This window comes from Hypomesus nipponensis, chromosome 1, assembly GCF_054491055.1.
Source record: "Hypomesus nipponensis isolate SF chromosome 1, ASM5449105v1, whole genome shotgun sequence".
NCBI classification, from domain to species: Eukaryota; Metazoa; Chordata; class Actinopteri; order Osmeriformes; family Osmeridae; genus Hypomesus; species Hypomesus nipponensis.
Genome location: NC_140361.1, coordinates 9,961,300 through 9,976,568, shown reverse-complemented (window position 1 = coordinate 9,976,568; position 15,269 = coordinate 9,961,300). Strand labels below are relative to the sequence as shown.

Below are 15,269 nucleotides of genomic sequence, written 5' to 3'. Positions count from 1 at the left end.
CTGTCCTCATGTGAAGCTGTCTGTTCATTTACTCATACTTTCATAGCCCAGTAGTCTATGCATCCTTTGTTCTGAACAACTAATTGGCAGTGAGAGGTGATTTAATTTACAAAGACATATTGCCCCTCAGCACAGCATGAGCAGCTCCAGTGTGTGGTCACTGGTCACTAGACCACAGTGTTCCTGTCATCGAGAATGTCTAGTTACCTGGCAACCACTATTGTTCCTGTGGGAGTGCCTCCAGAGGAGGGGCCTGAATACATTCCAGAACATTCCATTCAGGACTCAGGTGCCCCCACGGCCATGTGTGTGTGTATGTGTGTGTGTATATATGTGTGTGTATGTGTGTTTTTGTCTGTGTGTGTGCGTACATACGTCTGTGCATGCGTGCACGTGTGCTTGTGTGTGCGCGTGTGTGTTCAGGTGAGCATGGGTAGTGAGGGACAGGTGTGCTTGCAGTGCTTTCTGGGAAACATAAACTGCACCTATTTACTGAACCCTGTCATGCCTGAAGTTCTGACTAAAGGTGAGTGTGAGGTTTGCATACTTATCATGCGTCAAATGGGGGATATGTCTATGTGTGCAGGTTTCAGGATAGATAGCATCTCAATAACACCTCCTATAAAAATCACCTGTCTGCTAGGAATCTCTGGTCTGAGGAGTGGGAGACATGCACGAGTGCCTCACAGCTGAGTTCACCCTGAGGTCTGCTGTAAATATTCGGTCTTGTTTACCAAGTCTTTTGTGGCACATTTGTTCCTTTTCTGCTCAAATATTTGTCAGTTTCCTTTTCTGTCTCTCATTCTCTCTCTCTCTCTCTCTCTCTCTCTCTCTCTCTCTCTCTCTCTCTCTCTCTCTCTCTCTCTCTCTCTCCCCCCCCCTCTCTCTCTCTCTCTCTCTTCCTCTCTCTAATGGAAGTTCTGAAGTTCTGAAGTTTAATCCCTCCCATGGGTTAGGATTGTTCAGGCCATGACATATTGGGTTTAGATCATAACATTCTTAGATTATTTTTCAATGTGCAATTGAAGGACTCAAATATGGTTAGGAAGGTCTGATCAACAAACTTATGATGATACCAGTCAAATGAAAGCATCATTTTATGGCAGGTATCAACATTATCTCTACCTGAACTTCAGCCTGCTCATCAGATTATTCTTTATTTTCTTTAAACTAAGAGAGAGAAGTAACAGTTGCACAAGTATCTTTATTAAATTGTTCCTTTTAATTCTATAAATCATTTTAAGGTTTTCATGCTTTTTTCCGCTTATAACCGTGGTTCTTTGTGGGGCCTGTTTTTCTGGGAGGACTGTTCTTGCCTCACAAGTAATTGCAATGTTTTATAGCTACTGTAGGTTTGTTGCCATGATGCTATGACAGTGACAAGAATACAAAAAATGACATGGTCTCAAAAATACATGGTTTTGCTGTGCTCAGCACAGCAAAATGATGACTGAGGAGCTCTCTAATCTGTGGTAATGGTTGAAAATGTTTTAATTGAAGGGCCTTGATCCTGTCAGCCTCACTAACCCAGTCAGTTGCATTAAAAAGTAATGTTTCAAGTCAGTAAGAGGAATTGTAATCATATCCACATGTTTGTGAGTGATGGATGATCAAGAAATATGAATCTGCCTTCAAAGAAATATTCTGGAACTCATGATTACAGTTTGATGATAAGCTTCCATCAGGCTCTATAAAAAAGTAGATGTGTTTTGTTTGTTCAAACTTCCTGGCACCTGGTAGCCAGACTAAGTCTAGTTCATCTCATTTGCTTTGACCAACAGATCACCCTTAGTTTCCATGCCATCAGTCCAAGTGGCAACAAGAGACAGTTGCCAGTATAGGCCAAGAAGTGACAGGGTACATTTCAGGACAGTCCAAACTTAACATAATCCCTCTCACACCCCTCATCATTCCTGAGCTGGCTAAACACATCTGACAGACACTTTGCCTCCTCCCTCTCTCTACATCTCAGATTAGGTTATGATTACTTTGTTTGCATTCCTCGCCGCTGGTCTTACCAGCATTTATTTAACATTTTTTTCCCTCTGCATTTTGAGTTTGCTGCCAAACTGCCATGACCTCATGCAGGCAGGGCTGGACACGTACCCTCCAGGACCTGCAGGAGTACCAGGGACCAGCGGGAGGAAGAGATAGCAAGAGGGGGGGGGGGGGGGAGGAGAGATCAGACATGGGAGGAGAGAGAGGTGGGAGGACGGTATACCAGAGATATAAGAGAAAGGGAGTAGGAAAGTGAGAGGAGATAAGAGGAGAGAGAAAGGGAGGAAGAGGAGGGATGAGACTGAGATAGGAGAGAAAATGGGAGGAGAGAGAGATAGAGGGGTGGAGGAGAGACCAGAGATAGTAGGAGGGGGGAGACAGATCAAGCAAGAGGAAAGGAAAAGGGGGAAGGCATGGTTGAGACAGAGACCTTGTCAGGAAAATGTGTACACGCGAGATGGAATAGAGGGAAGGAATGATGGGGATGTCTTTTGATGAAAGAATGAGTGGGATACGGAAGTGAAAAAGATATCTGGATGATAAAGGGGGACATGAAATACTGGCGTTCTGGAGAGGTAGAACAGAAAGGGGACATTGTGTTCAGATCGCCACACTTAAAGAGCTCCACTCTGGAGGCTCCAGATTCCCAGACGTACCATAAAGGATCTGAGTGACCGAGGGGCTTGGCTGCAAGAGGGGTCAGCAGCTCTCGCTATTGTTATAAAAGGGTCATTCTACATTTGCGAGGCCCAGATCAGTGGCATGAATCTGAAGCCAATTACAGGATTAAAGAGTACAGCAAAAGCCCTGTGATCTTGTTAATAATCCCTGTTTGCTTGGAGAACTGTTGCAAGGGCTGCCTGTATGTCAGCTGATTGATTACACAAGGCCCTGGATGAGGCCCTCCATGGGCCAGTGTATGGGAATGTGGGTGTCGTGTGTGTGTTGTGTTGCGCGTGTGTGTGTGTGTGTGTGTCGTGTGTGTAAGAGGTGTTGAGGGTACTCCACAGGGGGGATGCTGACCACTATAGAGGTTGTTTCTTCACTATTGTTCGAAATAAAATGTTCTCATTACAACCGGCTACACGCTTAGTGAGATTTACTGGTCTTTACTTTCACAGTACTACAGTCTCTGTTCAATCTCGTCCAACTCCCCTCAATTTTTCTATAAGGAACCGCTTACAGTGGATGAACAGGGTGTTTGTACTGTACGGACCAGCAGGCTTTGACTTGTGCTTTCCTCTGCAGCCATTTCCATGGAAATTTGAGGTATGCCTACTTGCACATACCCAACGTGAACTCACTCATCTGGAATCTTTACTGTTTCCTCCCGGCAGAGTTAGCTTTGTCCTCAAACCCCTGCCAGTCATGAGATATATTAACAAACCCTAAACAAACACAGTAAAGAGAAGAAAACGCCAATGTAATTGTCAGAGTTGATGACTTACAACACACAATTTGTGCTTTCAAACTCTGTTTCGGCTAATTAATTTTCCCTTTTCTGCTGGCAAGGGTTGACAGACTAATAAGGTTGTCAGTGAAAAGTGGTCACAGGGAAATGATAGAGACAGCCATCTCCCCTGAGAGGAGGGGGGCTCTGTTTGCTTAACTGAATCATCTAGGAAAGAGTGAGCGTGGGGGGAGAGGGAGAAGTGAGGGCCATGAGGCCACTGACCCACAGGACCTGTGTTTGAAGAGTTGTTTTCCACAGTTTACGGGGAGCAACCACTTTCTCCCCAAGAAAGCTTTCACTTTCTCTGTCGGGTCAGGCGCGAATTCTGGAACAACGGATCCACTGTGGTCTGAAAAGGAGAACAGATTCCTGCAGAATTCCAGACCAGGAGCCTGTTTTTACAGCATCTCATCCGGGCCCCATAATCACAGACTGTGGGAAGGAGGTATACCTCTATAAAGTGAGAACCCCTACAATACAAAATAAATGCATTGAAAACAATGCTACATTTTCTCAAAATAAAACCTTTGAATATCTCATTTAAAAAAATGAATGGGGAAGATCTGATCCCTCCATGAACGGACATCACTGGATCAGATGTTTGATTCAACAGACAATGCCAGAAAGTGAGCAGAATGTGAGATGAAAAACTGGATGAAGAATATGTAACAGAAGAAGACGGAAGAAGAGGAATCTGCGGAAGAGAGGAAGGAATCCTGGTGATATCATGCCAAACACACAGAGGAAATCTGTCTTTCTTGCTCTCTATTTCTCCCTCTCTGGTGGCTCCCTCCCACTGCGACACTGTTAATGTTTGCCCACAGCCGAACAGTGATACCATCGGTGAACTCGGCTTGGCAGCAGTCTTACACATTTACACCTCCCTAGCCAGCACCTCCCTAGCCCCACCTGTCTCAATTTCAGTCTCCACATCAGGAAAGGACCTTCTTCAAACCTCAGAAATCAAACTACTACCAGCCCATGGATTATCATTATGGAGGCAGGAGAATAGATACAAGCAAAGCAGTCTAGGTCATCATCAATGCAGCAGTGGTCCAGTATTCAAAACAGCAGAATACCAGCAGGAAAAAAATCTATGAACAAAGAAGACTGTCAGCTGAGGCATCCTTAGGGGTGCTATGAAGACTTCAAAAAAGAGTTGAAGGGAGTGTGATTGGTGTAAACTTCTGGTAGTTGTGACATTCACAGTGAGGACACCAATGCTCATTAAGGTACAACAGCAGACACATTGTGTAAAGGTCTTGTCTTGTATCCTTACTGGCAGATTCCACAGCATTCCTCAAAGTGCCGTACTTGTGAGCGAGACTTCTGCTGAACTATTAGTTGACCTGGAGCAATTAAGGCTCCATGAATTTCAAAGGTTTACAAAGACCTGAGATTAAGTAAGATTGAGAGAGGTCAAGGTGAGGGAGAAAAACTGACAACAGAGACAGCCGGATACGGGATAAACTCCCTCATCAACATGCCAAAGCATCTGTGGAATCTTTATGCCCACAGCTTAAAATCTCACTTTCCTCACTCATCACTCTTCTAATAATGCCTACTTAATCTAATTAATGAAAAGCAATTTATGTTCAGATGCCAATTATTAGAATCCATTGCAGTTGCAAATTAATCTAGGTTATAGACTGATAAAACCACACTGATTATGGTTCAGGTTTTTAATTAGACATAATTTGATACACTGTGTTGAGAACATACTTATACAAGTAATACCCGATGCAGCACAATACACAATACACTTTTATACTCATCTGTATTTTTGAGGAAGTGTTCATGAAGTGATGTTCTGATTAGCAAATGGCAACTCCTGGCTCAATCAAAAGGCTTTGTGACAGCCTACTGAAACTTAGTGCATTGTAAAGAAAGTCACACATTTTAACCAGCAATCGATGGACCTAATTTTACGTGATGCCACATCATAACCTGAGGATCTTGCTGAATGTTTTCGTCCTCCTCCCATCTTCTATCTGGTACGTTTGCCCAGTTCAGACACGCTACATTTTTTTGTCCAACGGAGGCGCTAGGACCTTGAGGGAGGGCGCATCAACATTTCTTTTCAGTTACATTTGCACTTATTTAGTCGGTTTTGAGAACTGAGCAGCTTGGCGACCTTCACAGAAGGAAAGTCACATTCATTACGAATAGACAGTAGTGTAAGAGCCTGCGGGACTAGCATCGTCCCTTAACTTTATTGGACAAGTATTTTAACAAGCACGTTACTGAAGTGAAAGACCCTCCACTGGACGCATCAGAGATACCTGTCTGTCACGCACGAGATGAGGGAAAACTGGGACCTCAAAAAACACTGTCTCTTTGAAGGCTGAGAGGATGTGTACGGGATTTGAAGACTGGTTCCGTTAAGCTGTTTTATCTTGGAGGTAAATTTTTATCCTGAAATTATTTTCAATATGGTTCTTATTTTGAACAGTGATTACATGCTGTAGGCTATACCTATACCACTCTGAATGGCAAACATGAAAACCAGATTCATATGGGATTTTTTATACCAGATTTATGCCACTAACCTCAAATTTGCTTTAGGATGTACCCCATTAGTTTAGTCTTGGAATAACGTTCTCCAACAGACCTTTCCCCAACACAAAGTATTTGGATTCCCACATTAGGAATGTTTTGCATCACAATAGTGACAGGGCAAGGTAAATATTGACCGTTGGCTCTTCTAAGAAGGACTGAGGCACAGACTACTGCTGCATACACTGATTACAAAGAGAACAACAACCAAACATCAAGTGGAGGACAAAGCCTAATGCTGGAATGCGGTTAGGGCTAGGGATTCTGGTTGTTTCCCAGAATAAAAAAAAAAACGTAATCTACATTCACATCATGCAGTGTCATTTTTATGCATTGACATAGGTGTGATGTTTAAAAAAGAGCCTATTTCAAAATGTCATGTAAAATACAAGACAATAATTGTTTAGAATAGAATTTACCTGTGAACATGGGTGCAGAGGTTTACATTTCATATTAGTTATCTTCTGTTACATTGATGTCCAATAGGTTAGATCAGTCACTCAGATCACGGTGGCGTGGATGGGGGTGTTTGAGTTGTTCTGACTGCTAACCTTCAGTTAACCATGAACACAGAGTCACTAAATAATCCCCAAGGACCCAAACACTTTTGAGTAAATGTACCATCTTTGTCATGTTAATATAGTGTAGTGGTGTCTTTCTGAGGTAACTACTCCACCTCACCCCTGCTCGTTATTAGGAAAAGCCTCTCTATGCTGCTCCATGCCTCAACATGTCTCCTTTGGCTTTCAAACACCTGCTCTCTGCTTTGCCACTAGAGCCTAAGGGTCCATAGTCTTCTAAGGCCTATCTAGTTTCCCCCAGTTGCTGTAAACCTGCCAAACACACACACACTACTGGAAAGTTGTTAATGTTTGATGGAAGACTCAACCTTGCCTCAAAGTGTAATCATAAATAAGACTGGAGACATCAATTGCTCTGCAGAGAGCAGTGGCAGTATACTGTTCACTTTCCTACTTGTCACCCCCCCCCCCACACACACACACACACACACACAGACATACCACAACTACTACCACAACAACAAGTTTCAAATGTGAATATATATATTTAATGTATTTTCTTCTAATATTGGCATGCAAAGCATATCCAATTACCTATCTTATGATCTGTGTCCACTGCTACACATTGTTTTGCTGATTCTACACAGTAGTCTCAGTAAACTTTGGCTCCCAGTACATGGTTGACATTCTAGTACTTGTTAGCCTTTTGTGGCTCAGTTCAAAATCAAATTTTCAGTATAACCCACATCATAGACAGGAACAAGGGGTGCATTGTTACCCTCTTAAAAGAGATGAAATTCGGACCTGCATTGCAACATGAGCCTGTGTGAGCTGATCTCATGTCTACAGTTTCTGCACACTGTGGGGATTCAGAATCCACCTGTCATTGTGAAACAGGACAGATTTTACCATTTGTATTTTGCAAAGGTTTGTAAAACAACTTGAATAGATTGTTTGAATCATGGATACAGCCCACAGTTGTGTTTGATTAGTAATGATCTGTCTTGAAGCCTCATTGATCAACCTAAGTCCAAACAGCCTTGATTAATCTCAAACTTTCCTTGGAAGTCTTGTTTAGAATTTTGCATTGCTGTGAGTAGTATGTTTGATTGTTATTATTTTCTTGTTTTAGTGTTGTCCGACACAACTATGACACCACATGAAAACTGTAGCCCTCGTCTCTCACTCTCAGTCCTGGTCCTGTGGCTCCTCCTGCCCCTCTTGCTGTCATCCCGCCCCCCACCTCACCAGCACCATGTCCATCTCCCCTCTCTGGTGCCCCATGCCCCTATGCCTCTGACCCGATCACGCTTCAGTGCTCATACTCAACTGGACTTCACCACCCACTGCGATGCCAGCTGCTTCCACAAGGGCGAACAGGACAGTGACAGAGAGCACCTCACGGAGAAACTGGCATTTGAGACGTTGTATGCCGACGGTTCCCGCACCCTTACTGCTGTGGATGTGGAGGAGGAGGAGGAGTCTGAGGGTCCTGTCAGCCCTGTCCAGCCTCCTCCCAGGAGAGGACGGAGGATTCTTGCTAAACACACACGTCAAAGGAGGCAGATCTACGGGGCAGATGGCCGCTTTAACATCCGTGGTGACCACTTCCTGTTGGACTACCCCTTCTCCACAGCGGTCAGGATCTCCACCGGCTGCACTGGAGTCCTTGTGTCCCAGCGTCACGTCCTCACAGCTGCTCACTGTGTGCACGATGGGAAGGATTATGTCAAGGGGGCCCGTAAACTGAGAGTAGGCTTTCTGACCCCTCCCTCCATCAACGGCACCAAGCCTGGAGGCCAGACCCCCACCAAAAAGCCCCTGGTGCGCTGGGTCCATGTCAAGCGCACCCGTGTTCCTAAGGGCTGGATCCAGGGTCCCCAGGAGGTCAGCATGGATTTTGACTATGCCCTGCTGGAGCTACGCTGGCCCCACCGCCGGCCCTTCATGCGTCTCTCCGTGGCCCCTTCCTTGGAGGACCTCGCCGGGAAGCGTATCCACTTCTCTGGCTTCGACAGTGACAGGCCTGGGGAGCTAGTGTATCGCTTCTGCCCTGTGGAGGATGAGTCCAACGACCTGATCTACCAGCACTGTGACGCCCGGCCAGGGGCCAGCGGCTCTGGGGTGTACGGCCGTGTGTGGGACAACGCCCTGGAGCGCTGGGAAAGAAAGGTGATCGGCATCTTTTCTGGACACCAGTGGTTGGAAATAGATGGAGAGAATCGAGACTACAATGTGGCTGTGCGCTTCACCCCTCTTAAGTTTGCCCAGATTTGCTACTGGGTGCATGGGAACCGCATGAACTGTAGTCAAGACTGAGAGAGATGGCTGGACTAAGACAGGATGAAGGCTTTGAAGACGCTGATGAAAGTAATTAAAATAAGCACAAAGGAAACATGAGGAAGAAAACAGGCTTCCTTTTTCCTTTAACAAAGGACACAATTGAAAATGGATTTAATCCTAATTAAGATTTAAAATCTAAAATACTATGTAAGAAAACTGTTGCTTCTTGTCCTGAAAATTCAAGAATGTTCCTTCTGGATTTGATTTTGTTACTTAAAGTATTTCTCTCTCTGATGAACTAGTCACAGTGACAGTGTCCTTTTACACGTCTGCCAACAAACGAGTCATCGCAGCAGCCTTTAATGCACTTTTCCTCACGGTCAGACTTAGAACACAGAGTCAGAGTTTCCGCCATATTAAATCTCTTTCACAAGTTGAAACACACTGATACATCTTTTACATTTGCTATTTGTGACTTCTGTAGCATTAGAGACTAACTGTGGAAGTATCAGTTTAGGACCAACCATAGGAGACATGTTTTTTTTTTGTTGATATTAGGTAGTATTACTCTTCTATGATGTAATAACAGCACAGCAGCATTATTTTCAAGCTCTTGGAATAACATACTTGGTTGTAGAGTTTAATATACAATCAGATATGGGGAGGGAGGGCAGGTTTCTGTAGGTGATGTTGAATGTGTTGAAGGTCACTAGTAAAATAATAACTCATCTGTCACCCAATGGTCCCCCTCAATGATATACCTACAAAAGACCACTAACAGTGTGCACAGCATACTAACACAAGTCTTGATACAGCATCATGTCAGTAAGTTGCAAAAAGATAAGATGTATTATGACATGAATTGATGAATAAATGGATGGATGTGTGAACAAGTTGATGGATGGAGAAAGAAACGGCATAATGGTTAGTGACACTGTGTGCTATGTACTTTGTTTTTCACTTTTTTGCAGATTGGAGGGATATCAGATTGTTGATCATTTTATTTTTGGTAAATACTTCTATTTTAATAAACTAAGTTCTATACCATTGATGGTGTTGAAACAATTGTCTATTGTGAATGGTCTCCAGTCTGCAATGTGAACATGGGGCGCCCTCCTGTGGTACAGATGTCTTGAATTAAACAGGCATTTAAACGTGAGCCCTCAAATGGAATGTGACAGTTTACATAAGAATTTAAGTATCACTGCTCACAAATTGACAATTGTTCAAAGTTTTGGAACATGCTTTAAAAGGTCATAGGTGAATGTCAGTTAAGCCCCTAATTAGCAACAAGTACACCCCTAAACTGCTTTTTTAGATGATTTCTTATGCCTATTTAGTAGAAAAGCTGTGTGAAAATTACTTGAGGCTGCAGGTCTGTCACTTCACAAATTTAAGTTGCCAAAACAAGACAGCCATTTAATCAACCCGTGTGACAACTTGTTACATTTCAATCATCAATATATTTCAACAAAACAGAAATGGAAAATAGAACAAACAAGTCAGTAGTTTAGTGCCTTTTTATTAGAGATAAGGAGACGATACAAAACATCCACCATTCAATATCAGTCCAAGCTCTGTTCAAATACATCGCTCCCCATCTGACTTCCAGACCCCCGCTTCAGATTTCTAACCCACTGGATCCTGTTTAACAAATAAGGAATGTGTTCAATTACTACATCAATGCCATGGTTTTCTTGTAACTCAAAATAAAAAACTGGAATCACTTCACTTTTGGAATTTGCATGTTCGACAAAATAAATTTTAAAAAGCAACAGTGTTCCCTCAGAGAAGGTTGTGACATACCTTGTGCAATCAGTTAATTGTTTTTTGTACTTCACCTAGTCTCAACGACACACACTTAGAAAACTGTACTAGAAGTTTGGCAAGCAAAAACAAAGGGATTTGAATAATTAAAAGACAGTATCTTTCAGGATTCAATAGTTGGAATTGTAACAGCTGTCTGTTCCTTTGTCTGCATTCTTCATTAATATGGATCTTCATTCAAATCTTCATTCAAACCCGGAAAGAACAAGACCCTGTCCTCAAACATTTACATTTTGTGTGTTTGATTATCATCATCCATCATCAATTATTTTTCTTTTTTACAATTGTTTTTTTTCCTCCTTTGTGTGTTTTTTTGTTCATGTTCATTATGTTTTGAAGTGGAAGGACAGTCTACGGTTTTGGAATTTGAAAACTGTCACTTCCCAACCCCCCACCCAAAATATCCCACCCCAACAGTCCCACAATTATCCTGGTCCTGCATTGCCCTCCTCCACACCATACTGGAATGAACAACCAATCCCCTCAGATGTGTCTGGTAGGCCTCTAATGAAGCCTGGAGCTAGATTTATAGTGGGCTTCCTTCAAGGGTGACTACAGATGAGCCTCCGAGCTTGTCTGCAAGAGTGCGTCGGTCCTTGATGTCCTCCAAGCCATTCACTTGCCACTCATGCTTGATACCTGATGGGAGACAATACAATGCTTTGTTTTTCAAGTCACAGCTTAGTCACCTTTGTTTATTAGTGCTTTATACAAGAGTTCAAGTGATCCAACGAACTGGAGGGGCCACTCACCTGTAAACTTCTTCTTGATGGCATCCTTTGAACTGGCGTAGATCATCTTACTCTTTAGAGGGGCATTCTCTGGGGCCCTGTGGGGAGCAGAGGCAAACAAAGGAGTTCAGCCCAAACACTAATGACAAGAGCTGCAAGCAATAACCAAATGTTACCAGTGAACTTCATGCATACCTTGCACAATATAGAATAATGATTCAAGGCATTTGACCAGTCTACTCAATGTGTACTTCAGAACCAATTCAGTCCTTTAATGTAATCAAACTGCATGAATGTTCTTTCTCGTGTACCCCAAGACCCGACCCCCCTATACTCACCAGAATATGAAGACCAGATCCTCTTTCTTGGTCTCCTTGGTCTCATAAGTTGCGTCATAGAGAGCGTAGCGGCAGTCATCGGCGGGCAGCATCTTTACAAAGTGCAGGTAGGGGTCGTCAACTGTGTCGCCCACCTGGCCCTGCAGGATCTCCCGGCCGGCCTCTAGGATGATGTTCTTCTTGTCGGGGCTCAGACAGAACAGCACAGCCTTCTTCCTCTTCTTCTTCTCTTCCTCGTTGGCCTGGGCCTTGCGCACCTTCATGTCGTTGAAGACCTCGACCACCTCATCTGTGACTGTCACCCCAGAAGCCTGGAGTCAAAAGGAACAGAAGTTAAAATACTAAATAAAGCAGCCAATGGGGGGGGGGGGGGGGGGGCAGTCTATGCTGCAGGCGTAGCCAAGAACCAGACAAGTGTGGCAGGACAGAAAACACTGACAAGAAATTGGAGGACCCGACAGACTTATCACTTCAGGAATGCACTTGACAAGGTCAGCTGATAAAGGGAATCGATATGAAGGTAGCAGAGGTTTGCTGTACAATAACTAGCAGTCATAAATGTGAAGGGGGGGCAGCAAGGAATGGACCACCATCTGACAGTAATCAGTTAAAGCAGGAGGTGAATGACTCAGCAGGAGTGTCAATCGACAAGCTGATTGGAATTCACGCCATCAACTTTAAACTACATAACTCAATAAGGGTAAGGAGACAAAGTAGCAAGTAGGAATTAAGTCATTACAACCATTGGTATGCCAAAAGCCAACTAGGAAAGCTGCCACAGCCTGACATGCCTAAGTAACAGGTGTCACCCAAGCCTCTCAGTATGGCAGGTATGGAGACCTGTTAATGGACAAAAAAATAACTAAACAAATTAAGCTGTCTAACTGTAAATGAGTATGGACAGGTACTTTATCCCCAAGGGGAAATTGCAGCAAATGAGTATAGCACGTGAGACTGCTCTGCCACGTAGCTGTGGGACAAGACCATAGGGAGGAGACAGGAATGAAGCCTCAGAAAGCAGGGTTCTGTCAGAGACAAAGGATCCTCTGTCGAAAAAAAAAAAAAACAGGCCACAACCCTGAGTCACAACATCCCCATAAACGCAAGTCAAGTCTTCTGATTTCAGTTAAAGCACTTCGCAATTCAAATCACATCATCCTTGAGATAGGCAGAGGATGTTCCCTTGTCTGTCTGTGGCTTGCAGAAACACACGCCCCTTCCTAATAGGTTTGCCAATGTCTTAATGAGCTGAAGGGGACATCAGGTAGAGACTTATTTTCAGTAAAGCCAACCCTCTAGCAACAGCTGAGGGATGCCAGTACAAACTAGAAAAGTAAATAAGAAAACTGCTTATTCACTCGCCTCAGTTGCTTCATGCCAGTGTTGTTTAGAATTGACCCACTTTTAAACAACTTGTGTGAGAAGGGTGTGGGCATATTTGTTGTGGGCGTGAGGATTGAGGATGAAGTTAAGAGTGCCTGTTATGGCATTTCATTCTGGATAACCATGCTGTGCTTAAAGAAAATCAGGATTTTCAACATCCTCTACCAACATTGTTGAGACTCATGTCAGTTGGTATAGGGGAATGTCCATTTTCTGAGCAATTATTTAGTTAAATGGTCGCAAATATTTAGGGACAACCTACAGAGCTTTGGCTTATAGGCCTGGACTAAACATAAAACTAGCTAATTAACACATACTACATATCAAAATAATACATCAATGTTGCTTGGAATCTTCAGACAATGCACATAAGTCTGGTCACATCAGAGAAACCCAACAAGAGAACACGTAATGGGTAAACATCTAGCTGTCAATGAAGATAAAAGCTTTGGTCGCTCTGTGCAGACTGCATCTGAGCAACAGAGATTCCTTTCTTCGTGCAGTTGAATACCAGGCAAAATGTCATGGTTCAAATAGTAGTTCAGGATAATCAACGGCCATCTTGGATCCCCAACGTTTACACAAGATGATACATCAGACCGTGTGTGTATTGTAGTAAACGAAACCAACTTGAAACATTATCACCCAAAGTTAAGGTGGTGACGTTTGTCGGAAAGCTGTGTTAACGATCCCTCACCCTGAACATTTAACTGATCAGGGGAGTTCACTTTAGAACATCCAACTTTAATCAAACGCCATCTCCTTAGTTTCGTTACGGGACACAGCTGGCTAGTTCTAGTTGATGCGTAGAAGGGATAGCTTGCAATACGAACCAGGAAGACGGCGGGCGGCACGACAGCATGACAAAGGCCGGGCCCGTAGGCTAGTGCTAACTAGCTAACTTAATCTTGGGCGACATCATGACATCTAGATAGCAAAAGGGATGACCAACAATAAACACGCTCCAAAATAACTTTACATTCGACTAATTCATGTTCACCACCAAAGCTGTTGCGTTTGCCCGTGAGAAATCGATGGAACAGCCCTGAGTACCAGAAAACGCTCTTTGCACCAAAATCCAGGGTGGGGCCATGGATGCAGCACCCGCACATGTGCACCACCAATGTTAGCTCTATATAAGGCAAAATGGTGTCCAGGAAAAATACCAGTCAATTTTCCTGACCCAACGTTTCACAAGTGAAGTACAATCCAATCAAATGCATATAGTAAGTGTACTGGTAGGGCACCTGCGTTTCGCTGGCTATTTATTTATTGGGCTTGTAGTGCGTACGCACTGGACGGCGGAGACAACAAAGGAGGTGGAAATTAGCTGGCTGGCTGTAATGCAATGTACCTCTCCTTTCATGTCAGCTATGCATACAAGTAGAAGCAGGGTAAAACAAATCCACAGATGTCTGAAAGCACATTCGGGGGTGGGAGTGGGGGGGGAATCAATGCAGTGAACTTCGCCTGCTAATGACGAAATCGATAACACACAGCTAGTAAAAGCTAGCACCCAGCCGGTGTTGAGCGAGTTAAAGAGTGCACTATTGGCACAAGGCCTTGGTAACGCCGGAAAATGGGTGAGGAAGGAAATGGCGCCAGTTGTTTTTGGGGTCGTTCTTGACATTTTTCTTCCATTAAAAAAGACAAGAACCAAACTTGAGTTTTTGAAATGAAGGAAAGAGTAACGAACATCTACACCAAATCAGCTTTCGATTAAGAACCGTTGAATGAATGATCCACACACATATCAATAATTTGAGGCAGTGGAGTGCAGGTTCAATACTGCAAGCCAACACTTGGCGAAGCGCCGTCTACGAAATTAGTCAAAATTATGAAACGAGTCAAAAATCACATTGTTAACACGATAAGAACACATTTCAAGGATATGGTCTTAGCAACGTAATGTCACAGGCTAATTGTTAAATGTAAACGTACCATGGCTGTCTCTCTGAATAGGTCGGCGTCTGGTTAGAAATTGAATGGGATGTGATGCACAGTCTGTCTCGCACACACTTGATACTCTACGTGAACGCGCACTAAGGCGCGTGCCATGGGCGGGGGCACGAGCATCCCCAGGAAACTGTAGTCATGAGATTGGACGTAAAGCATTGTGGGAACAGATGTTCTTATTTTTTCATCAATATCAGCACAATAATTTGTAGTATCTATACAC

At 43.6% G+C, this 15,269-nt stretch overlaps 2 protein-coding genes across 2 annotated transcripts; one reads left to right on the top strand and one right to left on the bottom strand.

Annotated features, from left to right (window-relative positions):
• Positions 1–5,266: 5,266 nt before the first annotated feature.
• On the top strand, positions 5,267–10,846 carry prss23 (serine protease 23). Its single transcript, XM_084685112.1, has 2 exons — positions 5,267–5,853; positions 7,661–10,846. The coding sequence occupies exon 2, from the start codon at positions 7,678–7,680 to the stop codon at positions 8,845–8,847; it is 1,170 nt and encodes a 389-aa protein (XP_084541238.1). The 5' UTR covers positions 5,267–5,853; positions 7,661–7,677; the 3' UTR covers positions 8,848–10,846.
• cfl1 (cofilin 1) lies at positions 10,318–15,175 on the bottom strand. The gene is made up of 4 exons (XM_084685404.1): positions 15,032–15,175; positions 11,708–12,018; positions 11,391–11,467; positions 10,318–11,277 (listed from the first exon to the last, which is right to left on the bottom strand). Exons 1-4 carry the CDS (start codon positions 15,032–15,034, stop codon positions 11,165–11,167), a joined length of 504 nt encoding a protein of 167 aa, XP_084541530.1. The 5' UTR covers positions 15,035–15,175; the 3' UTR covers positions 10,318–11,164.
• Between the last annotated feature and the right edge of the window lie 94 nt (positions 15,176–15,269).

What these genes read in the sequence shown, in the direction of transcription:
- prss23 (XM_084685112.1), top strand. Translation starts at nt 7,678, where the DNA reads ATGACACCACATGAAAACTGTAGCCCTCGTCTCTCACTCTCAGTCCTG.
- cfl1 (XM_084685404.1), bottom strand. An exon ending in GATCTGGTCTTCATATTCTG is followed by an intron (nt 11,468 to 11,707) that starts GTGAGTATAGGG and finishes TGCTCCCCACAG; the next exon opens with GGCCCCAGAGAATGCCCCTC. An exon ending in CATCAAGAAGAAGTTTACAG is followed by an intron (nt 11,278 to 11,390) that starts GTGAGTGGCCCC and finishes GTCTCCCATCAG; the next exon opens with GTATCAAGCATGAGTGGCAA.